General features: G+C 41.2%; 1 protein-coding gene across 4 annotated transcripts; it reads left to right on the forward strand.

Annotated features, from left to right (window-relative positions):
• The first annotated feature begins 2,206 nt into the window (after positions 1-2,206).
• Positions 2,207-23,718, forward strand: LGALS8 (galectin 8). Of its 4 annotated transcripts, XM_012738290.3 has the most exons (12): positions 2,207-2,269; positions 4,775-5,057; positions 7,060-7,219; positions 11,139-11,227; positions 12,891-13,101; positions 14,534-14,653; positions 15,571-15,627; positions 16,065-16,109; positions 16,560-16,682; positions 17,209-17,297; positions 18,394-18,559; positions 22,129-23,718. In XM_012738290.3, exons 3-12 carry the CDS (start codon positions 7,175-7,177, stop codon positions 22,276-22,278), a joined length of 1,095 nt encoding a protein of 364 aa, XP_012593744.1. In that variant the 5' UTR covers positions 2,207-2,269; positions 4,775-5,057; positions 7,060-7,174; the 3' UTR covers positions 22,279-23,718. The 4 variants fall into 4 exon arrangements, with proteins under 4 accessions (XP_012593744.1, XP_075851609.1, XP_075851610.1 ...); XM_075995494.1 differs by lacking the exons at positions 2,207-2,269; positions 16,065-16,109 and having other exon boundaries at positions 4,430-5,057; XM_075995495.1 differs by lacking the exons at positions 2,207-2,269; positions 16,560-16,682 and having other exon boundaries at positions 4,433-5,057.
• Positions 23,719-25,075: the final 1,357 nt, after the last annotated feature.

A 25,075-nucleotide genomic window follows, 5' to 3' on the forward strand; every position in this document is an offset into this window, starting at 1 on the left:
CAGGAGGGAGCTGCCTACACCAAGTGCCATGTAATCAAACTGAACTTTGAAATGGGCCGGTTTTGAAGAAACCAGGAGTTTCCACTCAACCTGAGTCTGTGTAATAAAGAAGTCTATTTAGCTCCATTAGCAAAGTAAACTCTGAAATGACCGATCTACTTTGTGTTTTCTCTTTCTTCAGCCCTTTTCTGCCTATAAAGCCAAGCTCCTCTGCTTGGCTCATCGGAACACTCATTTTGTTTTATACAATGAAGCGTTGCCTGATTCTAGAATTGCAAATAAAGGCCAATTAGAGCTGTACACTAAATTTGTTGGAATTTTGTGTTTTGGCAGTCTCAAGATCGAATAAACCAGAGTATCTCCATACAATGGAGTAACATGCAGCTGTAAAAGGAAGTGAGGAGTATTTCTGAATACTACTATGGAGTGATCTTCAGTTTACATGTTAAGTAAAAAGAGTAAAGTGCAAACCTATGTGTAGTATGCTATCTTTTACCAAAGGCAGGAACATGAATATACAGTTATGTGCCCCATAACATTTCGATCAATGATGGACCATATATACAACAGTGATCTCATAAGATTATAATACTATATTTTTATTATACCTTTCTATGTTTAGATACATAAATATTTACCATTGTGTTATAATTGTCTACAGTGTTCAATAAAGTAATTAATGTCTGTACAGGTTTGTAGCCTAGGAGCAAAAGATTATACCACATAGCCTAGGTGTGTGGTAGGCTATACCATCTAGGTTTGTGAAAGTATACTCTATCATGTTCGCATAATGACAAAATTGTCTAATGACTCCCTGGTTACCTTTGACAGAGGCTGGGAAAAACTAGCTTGTTATTCTGAAAACCCGTAAGCAAAGGGAAGGAATCAAGCTCTTACCTTGCCTTTCTGGTAAAAATTTCACCTTGCAGTCACTAAATAGCAGGTGAAAACAACAGTATTTCCTAACAGAAGAATTCCTACTAACAAATGCAGGAGGAAGAATAGAATTGAAATGTCACCATTTTTCAACTCCTGATGAAATAATGGATCTAGGCAATGGCCATCAATAACTAGATGCTAAAGTCATCTGATTAAAAACCGATGGGAACTTTGTAATAGATTAGGCTAACAACACCTGACACCACTGACCAGTTTTGACGTCAAAAAAAAAAAAAAGAAAGAAAAACAACCAGACATTTTGTGCTTCCTGATGAGTTACAATTGGAAGTACATATCACCTACAAAGTCTTTTGGCCAAGAAATAAACCAGGGTGGATCAAACTTTTAAGTCTAACAACCAGTTTTGCAGCTTTTACAGATTAAATGAAGTCAGAGATTTGCTTTGAAATGAGCCAGTGGTGGGAGGAAGTGGCTGGAGCTGGACGATGAGAGCAGGGGCCTTCATCACACCATCTCTCTTTTGTGTATGTTTTTAAATACCAAAGTGTTTTTTAAAAAATTACTTGGACTCAATAGCATTTTTCTATTTAAAGAACCACCCCAATTTCTTGCTTGCTTTAACCTGTCATACAAATTCTTCCTTGGGTTTTCACTTGCCACTTTATGTTATAATGAGGTGTGTAAACATAAGCTGGAAGACTGACTAGCTATGTGCAAGAAGGGTTGGTTAAACATTGAGATTGCCTTGCTGAGGGAAGCCTCTTAATGAATCTCATAACTTTGCAGGAACAAAGATCACATGAGCATTAGCAGTTAACTAATATCATTTTTTAGCACTATACTAAATACATATATGTATTTAATAATTACTTAATGTCTGACTCCTTGACTAGATTTTAAGTTCCAGGAGAGCTATATTTTTTACCACTGATCTCTAGTGCCTAACATGTTGCCTAGTATACTAGAAGTATCCCAAAATTATTTCTGGGATATACTATTTTATATAGTGTGTGTGTGTGTATATATATACACACACACACACATATATATGTACTATTTATGCATTTTTAGTATTTTGTTTTGCCTTTAAATTTTACATGTCAGATGAATTTTTCTTATGTCAAATCATAATTCAGCATTCTCTAGTATTAACATACCATACATAGTCTGTAAGCCATTCAAAAAAAGCATTTAAAAAATTGGACATCTCATTCTTTGAGCCATTGAGATATATTGATTTAATTTACACTCCTCTTAAGATCTCTCCCATTACTAAGGTTCTATTTTATGACAAAATCATAGTTCTAGAAGCCTGATTCTCACACCTGAAAAGACTAGATTTGGCACACGATCCTGAAGAACATAAGAGGTAAGCCTGGTGAATCTCAACACAGGTGGTCTGGGGGATGGAAAAAAGAGGCTGAAGTGCTCATGGATGGGTCTAGGATCGGGGTGTGGTACAGATTAGGCCAAGGCAAGAGGATTCAAAGAGGAAATGAGTCCATTTAGATTGAAGAAGAGAATCAGAGAGGTAGCTGACACTGACCATGAAATTTCCCTGGGAGGTACACATAGGCATAAGGAACATGAGTGTTGTAGTTGTGTAAAGAACACATTCCTGAGTCTGCATAATTGAAAATCTACCTATTTTGACTAATTTTCTCATGGGAATAAATGGAAAACAGGATATGAATTCTCAGGGCTCATAGGTCTATAACCATTAATGGCAAATTTTTGTTTTAATATTATTTTTGTTTTTTATGTATTATTATTGTCATAGATTCTAGAGTTGTGGCTTCTAAATTCATGGCATATCAAGGCAGTTGTTGAAAGTTCTTCATACTGTTTTATCATAACTAACCTGTGTTCCAAAATTATTCATTTGGGAATATTTTCCCAGCACTGACATCACTATTTAATGGATGGTTGAGGAGGGTGTCAAAAAGTTTTAAAATTATATTAACAACAAAAATAACACAGCAACACACTAATAAGCAAAATCACTGCCAGAGTGTTTCTTAGCTTGAAACAATATAGTTCACATCATTGTCAGAACATGGCAGGTATTTCTGTTTAATCAGTTCACCCTGCCAAGTGGCAAGAGTATATACAGTGTACAATTCAAAAGTCTTAAATCGTGATTGTTTGCAAGTTTTAAAAAATCTGGGGCAACATATATTATTTAACATTTTTCTTATAAAACTTAATATTTTTATATCATACCATTTCTAAATTTATGGCCACAATATACTACATAAACGAATTCTTTGAGTAATTTCTTTCTACCAGAAGTGATCCTTTTATCTTTGTAATTCTAAGGCAATTGTGGCAAATAATTTGTAACATCTATGCTATTGTTTTGAATTGATATTCAAAACTTTTATTCTTGTGTTTTTTGGGCAAAACCATTTTAAGAATTGCTCCTCTAACTCTCTCTCCTCTCCACTGGGTCATTCACATGAGTATAGTCAGTAGTGTGTTGGTAAATGTCTAACATCTGGCTCTCTGTGAGGAAAAAAGGTCTTAAGTTGTAGCAGTTGCCTAATTTCAATACATCCTGGACAATTTCAAGGTGTCAACGTGGAAGAGATGTGTGAAATTGGCTCTCACAGTATGAGCTAACCAACACCAACACACTACTGAGAGTTTTTCAAACTTCATGTCCCAATTCATTAGGGGGTCTTGCAAAAAATTTTAGTGGGTTATAAGCAGTATTTTTTTTTTTTTCTTAATGAAAAGGTAGATTGCGTCACACCTAACAAGACTATTCTTAAATGTAGTTCTTATTTCCGGTCACTGGAAAAATGTCTAAGGCCCAGGTAGGAGGATGGCTTGAGCCCCAGAGTTTGAGTTGCAGTGAGCTGCGATGATGCCACTGCACTCTAGCCTGGGCAACAGAGCGAGCTAAAAAACAAACAAACAAAAAACTAAAAGTCACCGCTATAGTTTTCTTTTCTTTTTAGAAACAAAACCAAACCAAAATCTTCCCTTTACTCCACTGCTTCCTCAACCACACGCTGTTTCTCTGTTCCTCTTCTTTTTTTTTTTTTTTTTTTTTTTGAGACAGAGTCTCACTTTGTTGTCCAGGCTAGAGTGAGTGCCGTGGAGTCAGCCTAGCTCACAGCAACCTCAAACTCCTGGGCTTGAGTGATCCTTCTGCCTCAGCCTCCCGAGTAGCTGGGACTACAGGCATGCGCCACCATGCCCAGCTAATTTTTTATATATATATCAGTTGGCCAATTAATCTCTTTCTATTTATAGTAGAGACGGGGTCTCGCTCTTGCTCAGGCTGGTTTTGAACTCCTGACCTTGAGCAATCCGCCCGCCTCGGCCTCCCAAGAGCTAGGATTACAGGCGTGAGCCACAGCGCCCGGCCTTCTGTTCCTCTTCTTAGCAAAATATTTTGAAATATTTATAGTCACTATTTCCTACACACCTACACACGTCCAAAGTGTACACTGGCAAAAGGAGCGCCTCCAAGCCATGCCGGGTTATCTCTCCTGGCCGTCTGGACTCTGACCCGAGGCAGACGAGGAGGCAAACATAGCGGAATAACCTGGCGCTGACCCCTACCCCGGGCGCCCCTGGCAGGCCGGCTAAGGTGCCTCTGGCCGCCACTGGGTCCAGGCGGGGCCTGCGCGGTGTGGACGACGGTCCCGAGGGGTCCAGCCCTCAGCGCCCGCCCTCCGAGACCCGGGCTCGGGGGACTGCGGAACTGTGGGCTGGGCGGAAGCGCACTTGCGGCCGAGGAAAAAGCTTCTTTCTGCTCCTCTCCTTCCCATTTCCTCCCCGGCCCCGCCCCCGCCGTCGGGGAAAGGCGGCCACATCCGCCCTGGACACGCTCTGTCCTCCACACTCTCTGCTCGTCCCGCAGCAAGGCGGTCGCGGTCCAAGTTCCCGGAGACGGTGCAGGAGGCCGAGCTGGGCAGCGATCAGCGGCAGGGCCCTGCCTGAAGCCCCAGCAGAGCCGCGAGGGTCCCTGGGACACAGAAGCAGCGCCCACGGCGGCGCCAGGGAGCGCGAACCGGGAAATGGACGAGAATTGACTCCTGTCACTTCCCGTAGCCGCCCGCGGACGCCTGGGCTGGGAACCCGGACGGCGCTTCGCGGAGGACAAACACCCTCCTGCGCGGAGCTCCCGCAACACTGGTGTCTGGGTAAGTGTGGCGACCCACCGGCCTCGCCAGTGGCGTGGCTGCTCTGATGGTCTTGCCAGCCGAGCAGGGGATTCAGACGTCGCTGTCCCTGAATCACAGTTGGGTAGGACACTGTCCAGTCCATCCCGTCCCGCAGGTCCCCACCGCGGCAGAGCCGGGGCTGAGTCGTGAGGGAGCTGCCTCTGCTGGCTCCGCGGAATGAGGGATTGTTGGGGGTCGTGGCCTTTCTCGGACATCCCTGGCTGGGGTCAGGCTGTTGGCACTAGGGTGTCCCCTCGCTGCAAAACCACATCACCTGGGCTGCTCTCACCTGCTCCCTCCCCGCCCAAGGCCGAGTGCCACCTCCTAGCGGGGGAACCTGGGGAAGTCTCCTTTCCAGAATTTTTAATGACAGTTTAGCCGCAGACCTCCATTGCCCTCCCTGACTCTAGATACGCACTGTAAATAAAATGCCAAGTCATTTGACTGCAGTATTGAACATTAGAAAACTCAAGTCATCCGCCTTCCTTTGGTCGTCAGTAAAACACAAGTGCTGGCTTCCTGAGAAGTATAGGAAATATTCCTGACGGCAGGACCTGTCCCTATGGATACCTCAAGGACTGATTGGTTTAATGAAACCTCTGACTTAATTGGGTCACTTTCTGGTCTTGGTGTAAATTATGAATGTGGCGATTGCAACTCTGTATCCATTCGTTTTGCTCTTGTTAGTGCTTCCTGAATTTCACGGAGCCGAACAAAGAGTTTTGAGGTTTTGACTAACATGTGTGAGTTAATGACACAAACGGGGGGGTATATTTAGTTGGTAAATCAAGAGAAATGCAGGTTTTTTCCCCTTCAATAAGTAAAAAATAATAGATTTCGCCAGTGGGTATTGCTGTACAGAATTGCTAGAAGTAAAATGTAGGAAGCTCTAAGTTTCGATTCTCTTTTAGTTCCGATTAGTCATCAATTTTCCCTGGAGCTATTAAATGTAGTGTGGATGGGTACATTTATCTTTAAAAATGTGGCTGATGCTTTCCAGCTGTCCCACTCTGTGCTTTTTTTTTTTTAAACAACGGAAAACTATTAGTATTAAAAGGATTGGACTTTTTTCCCTTTTGACTGAATTTGGGGGAGGAAGAGCAATCTCTTCTGTTAACAGTAATAATAATAATGATAGCTAATGCGTAGCACTGAACTGTTCCAATGTTTTAACTAATTTAATCCTTAGAACAAACCTATGTTGAGAATTCTATTATTCTCATTTTACAGACAAGAAAAGTTAAGTGAATACCTCTGATAATTGTATAGGACTGTTCAATTAGTATCTGCCATTATTTTATTTTAGTATTTGTAATAATAAATTACATGTTAGAAATTTTGTACTGATTTATTTTCTATTTTCAGTATTTCCTGCACTCATAATCCAAAATTATTGAGTGTGTAAATGTAACGAAGGGAATGGCTTGTCTCTTTAAAACATCCTCCACTCCTTTTTGAGAACTAAAACTTGCATCCCTGTCTCAGGCCAGAGGTTTGGGGAGGCAGGATCAGTCTTTTGTTATTTGTGCTAAAGGAGATGGCCCAGCCCAGACCTGGTAAAGGGAGGTCTTAAGCCCAGTCAGGGGATTGTCTTAAGTGGAGATGGGAGGATCAGAATCACCAACTTTAGCTGAACAGTAATTGCCTGAAGCTGAGAACCCAGCCTTTAAAAGCTCTGTGTTTCTGCTTATTAGGACAAGAGTCTTCATCCTCCTCCTTTTCTGGCAAATAAAATTTCTCTTTTCTTCTTCCCAAAACATTTGTTCTTGTTCTTCTGATGCAGCCTTGAGGACAAGTGGCTGAGCTTTTGGTAACATAGGTACACTAGTAAGAATGGGAGTTAGATCTTTGATTGTAATAACATCCTGTTATTTGGTAAATATCAATAAAATAATGTATAATTTAAACTTAAAAATAGTTGCAATATGAGGGAAAATGATGCATGCTTACTTTACTTTCTCTCTATTTTGACTTTACACAGGGCGAATTCCTCAGTTTCAATCTAGGTAACCTTTAAATGAAACTTGCTGAAAAATCTTAAATCATACACAGAAGAGAGACACCAGTCAATAAAATCAACAATCAGGTGGAAAAGAATGATGTTGTCCTTAAATAATCTACGCACCATCGTCCATAACCCGGTAACTGATTTTTGTGAAATCACTTTTTACCTATGGCAGGATTGAGAGCAAATCCAATTGAATAGTAATTATCCACTGGGAGATGCGGCAGGAATAATATCCAGTAAACATATATAAGGCACCTACTGTGTTGACAATATGGCTCTTGTCTTGTGGAGGAAGAGGTCACAGTGATAATACAAGGTGATGAGAACAATGTTACAAACAGAGAACTTGGGAGTACAGTGAAGGGAATGCCAACTTTGGTGGTAGGGGGAAAGGAGGCTCAGATAATCATAAAACATTTTTAAGGGAAACTGGATTTCTTACTCTATAAGTTTTTCATTTTCTTTTTAAATTAGAACTGTTCACGAGAAGTTAATGTCTCAGTTTTTCAAACAGTGCTTGGTACTTGAGCAGGGAAAATATCAAAAGCCAGTGGCGAGTTGGTGAATGGGAAGAAGTGAGGATCCCGGGTCCAGGCAGGTCCAAGAACCCCTGAATGACTGTAGCTGCTGGAAATTGCTATGTATGTCCTGAGCAGTAAAGAACTTACTTTAGTTTTATGTAGTGGTGAGAATCTTCAGGAATGTCTGATTTCCACTTATCTGAAGCTGAACCCTGAACTTAGGTCTGAGATAGGACAGCTGCTTTTTTTTTTTTTGACAAACCCCAAATTTGGGGCAACAAGGATTGTGAGGGTCTTTGAAGTAAGGCCCTAAACCAGTCTTATTAGTGTGTGTGGATTCAAGTTTTTCTTGTTTACTTTGTAGCTGTAATTCTTTTTTGCCTAAGTTTTAATGTCATTACTCAAGAATGATGCACAACCACAATATTAAGCAAACTCAGTTTTAGAAGAAATAGCCTTTCAGCCATAGTAGGTTTAAAAAGGAAAACTTACTGAATTTGAAGTGAGTGAGACAGTTAAAATGATTTTGTGCATGTTAGAGTTAAAAACATCTCAAGGTTGTGGACTGACTTTCTGTAAAAATTTAAAAAAACCAAACAGGCTGCCTGCTAATGGTGACTGATGTCATCTTGGCTCAAGCCAGGAGGATGGAACAGATGGTCAGGTTACACCATTTTGCCCTTCACACACAAGCATGCCTTATTTAAATGTTATTTAGAAAATAACTTTATAGATTAAAATCCTTGTGTATCTTGATTCTAGTGTTACCGAATTTTACTGGATCCGTTTGCCCCTGCACAATGGAAAACTAAACACCAAAGCGCTGGTTCCTTTGTGGAGAAAAGTTTGTTGCAAGGCTGTTAAGCAAGGGGATAGGAGTCAGGTTCAAATCTGTCTCCTAGAGTGGGGCCTGGAGCAGGTTTTATAGGCAGAGGGTAATGAGGTGTGATCTGATTGGATTTTGCAAAGAGGTGATGCCAAGAGGCATGATCAGACTGGTTCCTGCCATGGGGTGATGCCAAGAGCTCGGTCTGATTGGATCATGGATCATTCCATGTGGTGTCCTCTTCTTAATTCGGTCCTACTCCTTGGTCCGAGCACTTAGGTTCTCCCTGTGGTTGCATGCTTGGTTCATCTGGGCATATTCAGGTTATATAACTTGCAATCTGGGGGTCCGTGGCAACTGAACAACAACTTAGCCTTTTATTACACAAAGTTGAACCAGATTAGGCTGGTTCTTCAGTTACACTAGCATACTATATAATGACTCCTGTAATTTCTGGCATATGCACCCTCAACTGTAAAGTTGGAACAAAAATTAGACTTCATTTCTTGAGGAAGCGGGTCCAGAGAAGTAGTTCTGCTTGAAATCAGGAAGTGCTTTCAGGCCTCTGGAATGGCCTGGTTGCTGGTCTGAGATAGTTCACAATAAAATGTTTCCAAGGGAAATATTCTTTTTGGCAAATAGCTTTTTTGTTTGTTTTTAATTTCTTTGTTTTATGATCAGTTCTCACGAAAGTGTAGAAAAGGTTAGATAGAGGTAGAAAGACCGAATTGAGTGGCAAAACAACATTTTTCCCCATCTTTAAATTTCACTGCAGTTAAATATTCATAGTGTTAGGGGCCCATATTTCACTGACGTTCTTCTCCCGTTTGTAGCTTGTTAGTTGCCATTCCAGTGTTCAACAGACAAAAATAACTTAGCTATTTTAAGTTAATCAATAAAGATATCTAATCTAGGCTTAGAGAAATGATTTTCTTACATCATGGTTATTTTATTCTGTTAGTGATCAGTTCAAACAATAAGTGTTTATTGAGTGTCTATTATATTCTTTATTAGGCATATAAAGACACAGAACTACCACGTTTTAATTTTTATTTCTTTAATGTTTCTAAAAGTTGGTCCACATTGGTAGTAGACTCTATCCACATTAACACTTCTTGGAAAAGATAAATATTATAACTTGTCTATTTTTTTTTATTTAGTATATTTCATTGCCTAGTTCAGCTGATAGAATTCTAAGATTTGTAAAAGTCAGGCTCACTTTTCTTTCCATTCAAACTGAGTGAATAATTTGGAAGACAGTATCTTCACTTTATACCAGAAATGCTGTCAGTGAATTTTGTTTTTCATTACTATGTGTTTTATTTACTGTTGTTGTTTATAGTTCCTAAGATGTGATTAATGCAGGCTGGCTAGGAAGTGATTCAGAAATTGAACAGAACTGGTTGTTACCCCAAGTTTATAAACCATTTGTCAACATTAATCTTACCTGCTGCTAAAAAGCTGGTCATTTTTAATTTGCTTAGGAACCTTGCTTCCACTTTATTCTTCTCTCCATAGTATTTTAAGTACCTCCCTTTCTACCTTCCCTTTCCATCTTACAACATAAAACAATAAAATCATTCTCTCGTAACCTGTAAGGTCCCTTCCAGCCTTTGGGCCATTTTTCTCCCTTTGTTGTCTGCCTGCCTGAGTGAGAGTTGGTTTGTGCTGCCTGGATTTCCACATCAAGGCTCTGCCCTCTCATTTTTTGCTCATTTCTTGGTTGTCTTTACTCGTAAAATCTTGTGTTTAACTTCTCTCTTTCTTTCATGCCTTTACCAATCACCTGTAGATCTGTTGAATATGTGCACAGACAGCTCCGGCCTTCCACCTAGTGTGAATCTCATAGGTGCAAGACCAGGAGTTCAAACCTAAACTTGCCTCTTCCTTCCCGAACCAGCTCCCCTTTTGCAGTTTTCCGTTTCTGTCAGTGTCCTTCTGATGCTCAACTTCTGCCTCCTCCCATGTTACCTAGCACGCAGCAGTTTGAAGATAATCTGTCTTCAAAGTTTAAAACTATGTTTATGGTAAAACCAGTGGCTTGTCCTTTTTTTAACTCTTATTTTGAGCATTTAAAGATAACATGTGCAAATCATTTTTTAAAAATTCAAGCAGTATTTGAGGGTTTTAGTGAAACATAAATTTTCCTTCTATCCTGGTACTCAGCTCTCTTACCAGCTTTTCGTATTTCCTGCCTGAGGTATATTGTGAAAATGTATACTGTGTATGTATTACCTTTATATATCTGTTTTTTTACATGCATATATCATGCTATATAAACTATTTTCTAGAACTCTGCTTTCCCCCACATTTTGGAGATGTTAGTTTATTTAGAACTTCCTCAGTTATCTGAACAGCTGCGTGACGTTCTTTTTCTATTATCCAAATTATCATATTGAGTGGAAGTAGAAATGTTATTTTACAAAATCCTCAGCCAAATAAAAAATATTGTGAGTAGTATTTATCTTGTGACTACTTCCAAAGAACTCAGAGTAGTTTGCAGGCATTACAAATATCCTAGCCATGTTGTTCACTTGTAGCTGTTTGAATAGTGAAGATGACTTGGAAAATGCTAGTTTCTGAGCAGATTTATGTGCAGCCTTTAAACATGTAGTCTTTCCCTATCAATAATGAGTTTGGGTTATAATTGCTTAGCAAATACTTTCATTTGTGTAAATGTACATTTGTTAACATTGTTCTCTCAGGCAATCCCCTATGTTGGCACCATTCCTGAGCAGCTGGAGCCTGGAACTTTGATTGTAATACGCGGGCATGTTCCTAGCGACTCGGACAGGTACAGTCATTGTGCTAGGGGAAAGGACATGAGCGAGCTATCTTGCCATGATTGTGGAACAACAAAAAACAATGTGAGATGGGAGGCCCAGGCGGAGGATTGCTTGAGCTCAGGAGTTCAAGACCACCTTGAGCAAAAACGAGACCCCGTCTCTACCATAAATAGAAATTAGCCAAACTAAAAAAAAAGAGAGAGAAAAAATTAGCCGGGCATGGTGGTGCATGCCTGTAGTCCCAGCTACCCAGGAGGCTGAGGCAGGAGGATCGCTTGAGCCCAGGAGTTTGAGGTTGCTGTGAGCTAGGCTGACGCCACAGTCCTCTAGCCCAGGTAAGAGAGTGAGACTCTGTCTCAACAAACAAACAAACAAACAAACAATGTGGGAGAGACCATTTTGATATTTTGAGGTCTGATTTGCTTTCATCAGCAGCCCTGGCCAAGGTGTTCAGGATATTAGAATGAATGACTGAACAAAAGTGATTGGACATTTTTATTTCTTGCTATATGTCTGATTTCAATATAATGAGTTAGATATGTCATTAAAGAAGGGAATAGTGGTCAGATGACAGGGATAGCCCAGTTATAGTCTAACATTCTCACATCTCTTAAAATCTATTTCAGATTGTTTTACTGAGGGATTGCTTTGGCTTCAAACTCTGGACTGAGGTATATCAGTTAGCAATGGGCTCAGCTCCATGCAGCTAACACCCAAACAATAGCATTTTATTTATTTATTTATATTTATTTATTTATTTTTTTGAGACATAGTCTCACTTTGTCGCCCAGGCTAGAGCGAGTGCCATGGCGTCAGCCTAGCTCACAGCAACCCCAAACTCCTGGGTTCAAGCTATCCTGCTGCCTCAGCCTCCCGAGTAGCTGGGACTACAGGCATGCGCCACCACGCCCGGCTAATTTTTTCTATATGTATTAGTTGGCCAATTAATTTCTTTCTATTTATAGTAGAGACGGGGTCTCACTCTTGCTTAGGCTGGTTTCGAACTCCTGACCTTGAGCAATCTGTCCGCCTCGGCCTCCCAGAGAGTTAGGATTACAGGCGTGAGCCACTGCGCCAGGCCTAACAATAGCATTTTAAATAAGATACGAAAATTAAGTCTCTAGGGGACAGCCCAGAGCTTTGCAGTCAACTTTGTCAAGTCATTAGAGAAGTAGGCTTTTTTCCAGCTTAGCACTTTGCTAACCCTAGGGTGAGCTAAGGTCTTCTTTGTCATGATCCTTGAGAGCTAGATCTCCAGCCCTCACATCTGTGCTTTGGGTGGCTGAATGGGTACATGTGGTGTTTGGGGGTGGACGAAAGGCAGGTGCCTGCTAACTTTTAAGGCAGTTTCCGGTGGTTTTCCTGAGCACTTCACTTCCATTTCATTGGCAGCACTTTAACCACATGAGCAGGCCTAGCTGCAAGGGAGGCTGGGAAAGATAGGTTCTCATTCTGGGCAGATTTGGACCCAGCTCACACTCAGGGGCTCTGTTACTATGGAAGAAGGAAAGGAAGATTAGGCAACTAGCTCTTTTAGGCCACATGGGTGAATGAACAAGAAGGGATTATCAGTCATGTGTCACTCTTCCTGTTGTGTAGTGCTTGCTGCATCCTCCCTTGCGTCCTTCCTTCCTGAGTGCTCATGGGGCCCCCGTTTCTTCCCACACACAGATTCCAGGTGGACTTACAGTGTGGCAGCAGCGTGAAACCTCGAGCCGACGTGGCCTTTCATTTCAATCCTCGTTTCAAAAGGTCCAACTGCATTGTTTGCAACACTCTGAAAAATGAAAAATGGGGATGGGAAGAGATCACCTATGACACGCCTTTCCAAAAGGAAAAATCTTTTGAAATCGTGATTATGGTCCTGAAGGACAAATTCCAGGTAGGTTTTGGAGAATGACAAGTTGACGCCTCATTAGTGAGAATGAGCGTGCACAGGGAACTTTTCACATTTTTGAACTCACTTTATATTTCCTAAATTCAAGAAATAGTTTGGCTTTGTAATTTTTTTCCTCTAAAATAGGAGCAGGCAAGTACCTAAATGTGAGGGGGGTGGGGTCACAGCTACTCTCTCCAGCCAACTGTTGCCATGCAGAAATACAGGTCTAGTGCGACCAGATCTTTTTATTAGATCATATTTCTCCTAGCAGGACTGAGTTCTGAACTGACACAGTATTACGTTAATTATGGAGAGTAAATTATAACCATCGCCACCCGAAGAGTGGGGAAATCTGGAACTAACAGACAGGTGGGGAATCCTAGTGTAGAAATCAGAAGAATTTTGTGAATTTAAGTCTTGCCACAAGGCAGCTCTGAAGGATCATGAGATTTTAGAACCAGAGGGGATCTTGGAAATCCTTTGTGCAGTAAATTCTATCACTGGCTTCAAGGAATGTTTTCCATTCAGCTTTCCCTTCTCTGGTCTTCTGAGCCTTTAGACAAAGATATTATCTATATCTATTTGCCAAATTATTTCTTGAATTTAGGAAATATAAGGTGAGTGTCTATATCTCTGTGTCTATATCTTTCTTTTTAACAGTTGTCCCTCTACTGTTGTGCTTTAGCTTTATCATTTGTTTATTTTGCTCCCCAATGGGACTTTAAGTTCCTTGAGTCACAGACCATATTGTTTGCTGCTTGCGTTATAACCTAACACGGTGCCCAGCATTCGGGAGGCAGGGAAAAGGAGTCACGTATACTGAGCTCCCGTGTGTCAGGCACTGTGCTGAGGATTTGCAGAAGCTACTTTATTGTCATCTCATCACTGTAGCCCATTGAGGTAGAGATTGCACTTACTTACAAATAAGAAAACGGAATCTCAGATAAGTTTGAGAACTTGCCCATGTTTATTCATTTAGCAAATTCAACAAATATTTACTGAGCATCTGCTACTTACGTGGTCTCTCTTAGCGTTTGGTCCCCAAGGACAATGTGGTGGAGATTCTGTAGGGCAGACCTCTAACCTGGCTTCACAGGCCTCCAGGGCACCTTGCAGGGGCTTTGATGGGTGGGGTGGAGGGCTTTGAACCTGGGTGTCTCGCATGTATGCACAGTGCACACATGCATGCATACATATAATTATGAATGCATATGTTTGTCTAGAAGGAAACAGTCCATGGTGCTTAATCAGATCAGGAATTCAAAAGAAGTTAAGAAACACTGCTAGTGTTGCGGTGTTCTTAGTCACAGTGTGGTCAGATGTGTGGAGACCTGTGGGATAAGGTATAAAATTAAACCCAAGGAAACATTTCCATTTGGATAAGTTCATTTATTAACTGTTTTTTTTGGGGTGGCTGTTTTCTGTGTCCATGTAGGTGGCTGTAAATGGAAAACACACTCTACTCTATGCCCACAGGATCAGCCTGGAGAAAGTAGACACTCTGGGCATTTATGGCAAAGTTAATATTCACTCAGTTGGTTTTAGCTTCAGCTCGGTGAGTGTCCATCCACACTTTGGGGTCTTTTTGATGATGTTTTCTCATGAATTGGTAGAAAACATCTTTAATTAACACTAATTTTGAGATAAAATTAATGTAAATATCTCCCTCAATAGACTATTAATTTCTTGGAAGTGAATTTTTTAGACTAGTAGGATGTTATTTATCAACCAGGGATTTACTAGCTATAGGATCTCAAATCTAGTATGGTACTAACAAACAAACACAATTATTAGCTAGGTAGTGGGTATTCCCACTCCCTACGCACAGTGGAGTGTTTCTGTGAGATAGTTTCCTAGATGTGGAATGTCTGAGTCAGAGTGCAGTCATGTGCCGCATGACGACGTTTCTAGTCCTACACGACAGTGGTTCCCTGAGATTGTAATACCGTATTTTTACTGTACCTTTTCTATGTTTAGATGCACAAATCCTGACCATTGTGTTACGATTGCCCATAGTATTAAGTACTAAAACCTGCTGTATAGGTTTGCAGCAATAGGCTATGCTGTGTCGGTTTGTGCAAGCAACTCTATGATGTGTGTCCAGCAATGAAATCGCCCGACGCTGCATTTCTCAGAGTGTGTCCCTTTGTGAAGCGATGCGAGACTGTTTTGCATTTTAAGTTTTAACAGATACTGCCAACTTGCCCTCCAAAAAGATGAAAACAGTTTGCAGTCTCAGCAGCTGAGTCTGTTCGCTCACTTTCTTGTTGCCATTAGAGCTTATTCTCTTTAATATTTGCCCATTAGGTAGGGGGCAAAGGACCCAGTGTGTAGTGCATTTTTGGATCCTAATTTTCAAGCATATTTTCATGTTTAGTACCATTAATAATTTTTTGATATGTCAAGTAGGTTAGATTTAGAAAAGATATTCTGATGGATGTTCAAAATTAATTTTTATTATCTTTTCTTCAGGATTTACAAAGTACCCAACCATTTACCGTGGAACTGACAGAGATAAGTAAAGAAAATGTAAATATTCAATCTTTTAATAAACCACCAGTTTTCAAATGTTTTCTTGGTTGTCATGCAAGTCAGGTGGCAGGAAGGCTACTTTGTAAAAAAATTATGTTTTACTATGAGGCTAGGATGGAAGTAATCGTTTGAAAATTGAGGCATATACTTCTTAAGGTGCCTGGCACTTGATAAGTTTTTGCTGCTGCTTAACCTGTCAGTTTCTGTCACCACTACTCACCATTCTTGTGTAAATGAGCTGCCTCACTCTGAACTGGTGACTAGCACTGTCAGGAAGTATTTATAAATATAGAACATCAGTCAGTGCATTGGCCATGAGCTTCCACGTGTATCTTCTCCCCCTGTGGGAAGAAGTGCAGTTTACAAATTGCATCTTTGCTATTACTAATGGAGAAAGTGAAGACTTACTGATCTCAGCACGTTTATATTCACAGGTAGAATATAATCTCAGCACTCTGGGGCTACCCTGGAAAGGACAAGTAAGATGTGTTTGAGTTCACATGTCATCCTATGAAAAATCATTTGTTTATGGTGGAGGATTTAAATGAACAGGACAGTCAGACTCTATTCTCAACCTGAATAGCCCTTTACAAGCCCACACAGCCCTGTCTTAAAGCACTGGCTGCCTGTGCGTCACACCCAGCGCAGGGCAGGCGCTAAATTCCACGCTCTGGCCGGGCTCAGATCATTAAAGCCACAGAGTCAAATTGCTCCTATTATAAAATGTAATTCTTCCCTTCTGAACATTCTCATACTTTCTTTCTATTCCAATGGGTATAAAAGTCTGTTATGCCACAGTTTTGGAGTATTTTTGTCTGAGTTATTACATGTGGAACATTTTATAAAACTGCCTAGAAAATGAACAGTTTAGACATTGGCAGGCAGCTTCACTCCTTCCCTACCTTACTGTAGAACTGTTTCCCCTACAGCCTAGTATTAGAGGAGACTTTTCTAAAATCGTACCCAGAGCTGTCTGCACCAAGAGCAAAGATTCGACTGTCAGTCACACTTTGACTTGCACCAAAATACTACCTGCCAACTCTTTGTTAAAGGTTTGAAGAGCCCCAAATTTTCTTAACTCTGTATAAAAGTTAAGTTATTGTTAGCTGTTGTGTAATCTCGGACCCCTTTGAGCCCAGAGCTGCCACTGTCACTCTGCGTTTGTGCACTGTTCCTGGACAGACGTGGGAGTGCACCAGGCATGTGTCTGTGAGCCGGTCATGTGCATTTCCTCAACTCCCCCGCGTGGCTGCTTCCCCTTGAAGCAGGACACAGCCCTGCACCAGCCCCCAGGACAGGTGGCTTTCCTAGAGTGAGTTCACTCACATAGAGGGTATCAGGTCCTACCCCACGTCCACGCATTTTGTCATCTAACACACAGTCATTGAGTGTTTGACATGAGCCAGGCACCATGCTGCTGCAGGGGACCCCGGTGGGACCAGGGCAGACTTAATCTGTCCCTTCAATGGGGTTTACAGGGCCATTACTCTTAAACATGCCCTATGTTCTTTGGACACGAGTTTTCCCATAAGTTCCCTTTCTACAGGCCTCCAAGTCCTGACTCTGGCTTCTTTTCAGACCCTGCCATTCATCGCAAGGTTGAACTCCCCCATGGGCCCTGGACGAACTGTCGTCATCAAAGCAGAAGTGAATACAACTGCCAAAGGGTCAGTAACCTTAAGTTGCCAGAAACAGTGTGAATACTTGCCACGTAGGCCTGTTATGGCCTTACACCTGTAACCATCTCATGAGCTAAAAGTAGGGCTAGTGTCATAATCCTCATTTGCAAGGTGAAAATATTAAAGCATGAGGTTACACTGCTGACAACTAGTTGGTGGCAGAGCCAAGGCTAAAGTCCAGTGTTTTGACCTCAGCTTTTTCTGGCCAGGCAATAGAGCAGCATTTTTGTCCACAAGGCCCGCCCTTGCCTTGTAGAACCCCAGGGTAGTCCCTTAGATCAATTTTTAGGGCCCTTTCTGTCATGACTTGGAAAATTTCTGCATTAAGAACGTTTTCCAGAAATGTCCAGACTTCTGACAGCTTGAAGTTAGAGCTTTTTCCTAGAAAGTAGCATACTTTCAAGAAGGAAAGAACACATGATTTAGAGACTATACCTGCTTGAAAGGATCCCAGATTCCTGTAGCCTGAAATAATTATTCGGTTTATTTTTATTTATTTATTTTTTTAGACAGAGTCTTGCTCTGTCGCCCGGGCGAGAGTACTGTGGCGTCAGCCTAGCTCACAGCAACCTCAAACTCTTGGGCTCAAGCAATCCTGTTGCCTCAGCCTCCCAAGTAGCTGGGACTACAGGCATGCACCACCATGCCCGGCTAATTTTTCTTTATATTTTTAGTTGGCCAATTAATTTCTATTTTTAGTAGAGACGGGGTCTCACTCTTGCTCAGGCTAGTTTTGAACTCCCGTCCTTGAGCAATCCTCCTGCCTCAGCCTCCCAGAGTGCTAGGATTACAGGCAAGAGCCACCACGCCTAGCCAGCTGTATTCGGTTTATTTTTGCTAAGCCTTCAATTTCTGCTCAACCAGATCCCAACCTCAACTTTGATTTTAAAGTCTTTTTGTATTTTTATTGTGCAAATATTAGTGGAATGCTGACTCAGTTTAAAATTTCACCTTATCTGCATTCCCATGTCCATGTGTATGTTTCATGTAGTTATACTCATAGTTCAAGTCTGGTTATTAAAATTGCAGAAACTACTACTTATCTCTCCTACTTGGTTAAAGTGTTTTCTGTTTTCTCTCAAAGCTTTAATGTTGATCTACTAGCAGGAAAATCAAAGGATATTGCTCTACACTTGAACCCACGCCTGAATGCCAAAGCATTTGTAAGAAATTCTTTTCTTCAGGAGTCCTGGGGAGAAGAAGAGAGAAATATTACCTGTTTCCCATTTAGTCCTGGGATGTACTTTGAGGTGAGATTACAGTTTTTGAAAATGGGACAGGAGAAAGAACCCTGGGGCAGGATATGTGGTACATTTAAATCCAGGCCTCACTTAACATGTGGACATTGTGTGTGGGTTTTTTTGTTTGTTTACCTGGAGATTGTAATTTCAACGCCCCCTTTCATAACGTAGGCCATCGTTATAAATGGAAGAGCCAGTATACTGTATCATTTGCATTGGGATTATTTGACATTTGTCATTGATGAATAGGAACTTTTTTTTTGTGCAAGCCCATTGCTTGGTAAGATTAGTAATTTTAGTAATTAGGAATTTTAACAGAAACCTGTCTCAGGACTGGAGTCACATGTTTAACCCTAAATGGACTTGAGGACATAGGAACCCTAAAACTGCTTGTTTGCATGGCCCATCATCCCTACTCTTGCTAGACAGTTTCAGGTGACAGTCCTTTCTTCCTGTTTGCATGTATTCAAGGAAAAATCCATTAGTCCCTTGGAACTAAAAGGCATGTAGTCCTGAGTCCCCTAATATGTGAATATTATGATAACACAGACCTTTCCCGAAATATGTGTCTGTGATGCTGAGCAGAGCTGAATACCTTGAGATCTGGATGCTGGGTGATTGGCTAGGCTTACTCACTAGCTTAAGTGACTCTGCCTCCCTGGTCACTTAGGGCCATTGATTTAGGTCATACTTCTATAATGTTTTAAACTGCCACATCCTCTGGACCATTTGAGTTCACAAGGACTTATCATGCTATTTGTTCAAAGCATAAACATCAAAGCTGAATAGAAGATGGCGATTTGACATTAATATTTATTGTTTAGTTCCAGTCTAGTGCAGTGCCCTGGTATGTGGAGTTTAGACAGATGTGGGGTAATCACAGAAGTTCCTTGGAAGCTGTGGATACTGGTTTGGAATTCAGAATGCTGGGAAGGCTGTAGAAGGATGAAGGTTGGTTCTCCAGATTTAGGGTATGATTTGAACAAGTCACCGCAGTGGGAAGGGCAGCACAGGGTTGTTGGCTTGGCAGGAGTCAGGGGATAAAGGGTGTCTTGGGCCCACTGGAGGGAAAAAGAGGTGAGCATTCTAGAAGGAAGCTGATCCCTGTGGCTGGTGACAGGAAGCCAGTGATGTAACTTGGTTTTGACCTATTTGGGCCCTAAGCTTGGATCTATTAAAAGTAAAAAGGAAAATAATAATAAATTCAAATAATACTGAAAAATAATTAAGATGAAAATTAAAATATCCCAAACTTCTTAATTCAAACAATATCATTAGGATTAGGTGAACCACATTGTAGACATTTTTCTGTACATATAGAGTGAACAGGATGGCTGGCTGAAGGGATGAATAGATGTATCTTGTATCTTTTTAACAACCATCTTTTCTGTTTGTTAGTTTTCGACTTCAGTAATCATCCTCACGTTGATCATTGTTGTCAATTTTCCATACTGATAGATGCTTTCTAATTGCTTCTAACTCTTACCTTTTTAATATGCCTTCATTGAGATTATCTCAGATATTTCCATTATGCCACTGTTTTCATTTTAAATGTTATCTTCTTGCTGTTTCAGATTTACTTATTAATGATACATACTACAGTCTTTTAAAAAAATCTCATTCAGTATTGTCATTTCATCTGGGAGTTCTTTTTCGTGAAATTTATTTTCTTACCAGCTGTGTTCTGCGAGTTCTTCTTTTTAGTGAAATTTATTTTCTTACCAGCTGTTCTACCATGTTTCCCTGAAAATAAGACGGGGTTTTATATTTATTTTTCCTCAAGAAGACACCCTACGGCTTATTTTCAGGGAATGTGGTTTTTTTTTTTTTTTTTAAGTACGGTACAACAATCTACATTTATTCAAATATAGTTAAGTCGTCTTCTGGAACATCATCATGACTCTCCAAACCCTGAATTCCATCCTGAATTTCTTGTGACTCTATTTCCTTTAGAACCATTAGCCCCAATCTCTTATGTCGAGCAATAGCGCTCTCATGGGGCAGATGAGAAGGGCTGCTCGTCTTCTTTACCGCTCTGCCACGAAATGCATGGGTTGTGCAGATACACTGCGTAGCCACAGCCATCACTAGGTCTTATTTTGGGGGTAGGGCTTATACTGCGCAAACGCTTAGAAATCCTGCTAGGGCTTATTTTATGGGTAGGTCTTATTTTCGGGGAAACACGGTATAACATCAGATGGTTGTGAGGGATTCTGTTGTTCCATGTTTTCTTCCAGGGGTTTTTATATGTGATACACCTTCTTGTGTTGCGGTAGTGTGCTCACCTGGGTGTGTGTCATGTCTTTCCCACTTGTAATTCGCTGGCTCTGTGCTTGCCCTGATTCGATATAGGTAACTAACTGACTCCCTCTGGTGCCGACTTGTTTTTCCTTCTGAGCTATTGCATGGGGCTGTGTTTTCTCGGGATTTTGCTAAATGTACATTACACAAGGTTCCTTTCACCTTGTTGAAACTGGGATTTCCACCATTCTCTCCTGGGGATATAATGTCAGGTTATGGATATTTCCCAAATTCTCTCTGCAGACCCAGAGCCTTCATTTTGTATGATCCACAGAATGTCCCCTTCTTCCTGATTTTCCTTGGCAGCAATTTCCACAGCTCCTATCAAAAGAATAAGGACCCTCAGTTTGCTTCTTTGCGGATTAAGATTTCATGCCTCAGTCTGGCCTCTGGGGATGGGGCCGGTTAGCAAAGCTGCTAATCTTCTCTGCTTTGTGCTGCCTGTCTCCGCTTTCTTCTGAAGCATTCACAAGGGCAAGGGGCAGGCAGGGCACAGCGCAGGGCCACCAGACTGGCCCTCTCAGGATGGGTGGAATCCAGCCTGGCACTGGGAGCTTGGTATCACCAGGGTGGAGTGTAGTTGTAAAGGTGATGAGAAAGGGTAACAGGTTTTTGTCTTGAGTTTTGAGCAAAGGCAGCTCTGAAGGGCTAACACTAGTGATGAACCTGACCTGGATCTGCCAGAATGCTAAGAAATTACTCCTTAGTAATTTCCTTCCTAAATTCCTTACAATCCTTACTCGTAAGATGCCTAGCTTCGAAGAGTTTTAGAGAAACAGACTGAGGCCAAGACGTGTTGAGCTGGATGGAATCAGGACCAGCAAGCAGCCATGCAATCCCTAGCAAGTGCCTTAAAGCTTCTGAAATTTCATATTAGTTGTCTGATTTACCCAAGACCCTCAAGTCTGAAGCAGAAAAGTCCTTTGGTTCCCAATCTGCTCATTGGAATCAGAATCTCAGTGAATGCAGGTCAAGATAGCAGCAGTTTTCTGCCTTACAGGATGGGGCTGAGGGAGGGGAGTGTCCTGAGGAAAGGAAGGTGAGAGGCTTCAAGCACATGTCAGAGTAACTTCCCTGAGACAAGGCAGAAGGTGCCACTAGGGTATTAGAAATTACAGAAGGAAGTCAACAGCAGCAAGCCAAGGGAGCTTCTCTGTGTATAAAGCAAACCAAATGGTTTACTCTGACACTCTGTTAGTGTGCAACTAATTTTTTAAAAACTAAAAAAAATTCTAAACTAAGGGGAACCACTAATGGTATGTTTCCTTTCCTTTCAGATGATAATTTATTGTGATGTTAGAGAATTCAAAGTTGCAATAAATGGTGTACACAGCCTGGAATACAAGCACAGGTTTAAAGAGCTCAGCAGCATTGACACGCTGGAAATTAATGGGGACATCCACTTACTGGAAGTGAGGAGCTGGTAGCTGACCTGACTGCTGCAAAACCTGAAATACAAAATGGCTTCTGTGGTACTGGCCTTGTCCAAATGCATCTCACTGTCTCTATATTGTTAAAATGAGCTTGCAAAACAGCAAGTCCTACTGGGTGTTCTCGGTCCTTGCCATGCGGTGTGGCTACGTCTGGCACTGAATGAGGAAATTTGAGGTCACTCTGCTTTCACCTGATTTTGCCTCTTCTTTTAAAAATCATATTCAACAAGTATTTATGAAGTACCTGCTATCATACAGTAGCTAACATGGACTGAGCACGTATTTTTTGTTGGCACTGTGCTAGGAGCTGGGATACACGCATCCTGGTGCCAAAAGCCAGTCTGTTCTGTATTCTCTTGAGCGGAGACTCTCCGAGCCCTACCACTGTGCACCATTTTTCTACAGGCCTTGTACTAACTCGTTAGGCGTTCTTTGGGATTAAACAGTTATGTAGCCGTTAAACCACCTAGACACTAATCTGTACAAGACACTACTCCTTCCCCACTGACTGCTTTCATAACCAGTGCTCTGTCGGGTCCTATAATTTGAGCGGACTGATGTTGATTTACACCTGGCAATTAATTTTCTTTAGCATGATAGATCTAGCTCTACCAGCTGTAAGCTCTAACAAATAATTAATATGGCCGGGCGCGGTGGCTCACGCCTGTAATCCTAGCACTCTGGGAGGCCCAGGCGGGCGGATTGCTCCAGGTCAGGAGTTCAAAACCAACCTGAGCAAGAGCGAGACCCTGTCTCTACTATAAATAGAAAGAAATTAATTAGCCAACTGATATATATAGAAAAAATTAGATGGGCATGGTGGCGCATGCCTGTAGTCCCAGCTACTCGGGAGGCTGAGGGAGGAGGATTGCTTGAGCCCAGGAGTTTGAGGTTGCTGTGAGCTAGGCTGACGCCAAGGCACTCACTCTAGCCTGGAAAGCGAGCCTGTCTCAACAACAAAACAACAACAACAACAAATAATTAACATGACATCTGAACAGAGCACAGAAATGAAGGCAAAAAACCAAAACCAAACAAAAAACAAATGGTGTTGAAATTAACTTGATGTCAAGCTCAAGGCAGCTGATTTCTGCATATTTGAACATAGGGTAACAGAGGGTGAGTCAGAGGTCTATAGAGACTCCTACAGAAGTTTAAGGTAGAGGGAAGATGCACTTAATTTGTAAGACATTTGTGGGTAACAGTAATGTCAAGATTAGAATTAAGGAATTCATAAAATAGGCACTATCAGAAAGTAACATATATCACTGAGAGACCCACGAAGTAGGTAGGGAGGTAACCTATTCTGTTGTTGAAGTGTAAACCACCACTTGTCGCTGCTCCTCTAAAGACTAGTCCGTCATCATTAGCAACTGAGATCAAACATTGTTATCTTTTAAGCAATTAAAATCAAACCTGTATCAGCAAGTTAAATCGTTGCATTATTGTAATTTTTCTATTATTTGAAGGGAGTTAGCAGAAGTTCTATGTAGAATCTATAAATCACATCTTGTAACAGGAAATTTCAAAGGTCTGGGAGTGGGGAGGGAAAAAAAAAGCTAAATCAGGCCCCGGGTAGTGGCTCACGCCTATAATCGTATTCCTCTGAGAGGCTGAGGCAGGATGATAGCTTGAGGTCAGGAGTTTGAGACACCCCCCTCTACTAAAAAAATAGAAAAATTAGCTGGGCAACTAAAAATAGAAAAAATTAGCCAGGAGTGGCCCAGCTATTCGGGAGGCTAAGGCAGTAGGATTGCTTGAGCCCAGGAGTTTGAGGTTGCTGTGAGCTAGGTTGATGCCATGCACTCTAGCCCAGGAGTGAGACTCTGTCTCCAAAAAAAAAAAAAAAAGCTAAATCAGTTAGATCATTATCACATTAAACTGCTAGGCAGAATTGTCAGGATTAGGAATATTTCCATAACCGATTTTGGTTAGATATTATTTCTGTCCACACATTGAAAAGAATGCTATTAATAATCTTATTTTTAAAAAAGTTCTCAGTGTAGAAACTGTTAGCCCTTAATTCTTTTCCAGCTTTTCATGTTAATTTATCATGCAGTCTCGCCAACTCCAAAAAACACTGGGGGCCAGGAAGGCAGGGTCAGTTATAGAGGCAAGAAGGCTCTTGAATCACCCCCAGTTATTTTTTCTTCAGAAAGAACATCAGAGTGCATGCATGGCTGAGATCTTGGAGACTGTAAGGCATTTAGGGAAAAAAAAGCCCACCAACATTGTTTCTCTAAATCTTAAAAAGTTCATTTTCATTTCACATGGAAACAAAATATTAAGACTGATTCTTTGACAGAATAAATGCAAAAATCTTACGATTTTTGTTGAGATATTTCTTAAAGAGAAATAATCATTTCTAACAAGGTACATTTCTACATTGCAAGCTGGCTTTTTATTTGTCACAATCCCATACCAAATTTCTATATTACATTAGATCAAAGGCTTTGAAACTCAATGTGAACATTCTATAGGACAATTCTTAGATGCCTTTAAAGATAAAGGCAGATTTTTTTTTTTTTTTTAATTTGAGGCCTCGCCAGCTTCACCATGACATAGCACTAGAGATTAGAGCACTTCAAAGTACTGGAAAAAAATCTGATACTTACTTTCTTAAACAAGTAATTCTTTGGTAACTACCAGTGAAATTATGATCGCTTGTGATCCTGGAGGGGCTCCCTCATGCCACCTAGCGTTTCTGGGCCCTGTTGTGTGATAGGCCAGTGTGGGTAGTTTTATAAGCAGCATACTCAGCCCTGATCCCCCCCCAAAGATTCAAGAATAA

This window comes from Microcebus murinus, chromosome 19 (assembly GCF_040939455.1).
Source record: "Microcebus murinus isolate Inina chromosome 19, M.murinus_Inina_mat1.0, whole genome shotgun sequence".
NCBI classification, from domain to species: domain Eukaryota; kingdom Metazoa; phylum Chordata; class Mammalia; order Primates; family Cheirogaleidae; genus Microcebus; species Microcebus murinus.

What these genes read in the sequence shown, in the direction of transcription:
- LGALS8 (XM_012738290.3), top strand. Translation starts at nt 7,175, where the DNA reads ATGATGTTGTCCTTAAATAATCTACGCACCATCGTCCATAACCCG. An exon ending in TCCTGAAGGACAAATTCCAG is followed by an intron (nt 13,102 to 14,533) that starts GTAGGTTTTGGA and finishes GTGTCCATGTAG; the next exon opens with GTGGCTGTAAATGGAAAACA. An exon ending in GTGAATACAACTGCCAAAGG is followed by an intron (nt 17,298 to 18,393) that starts GTCAGTAACCTT and finishes TTTCTCTCAAAG; the next exon opens with CTTTAATGTTGATCTACTAG.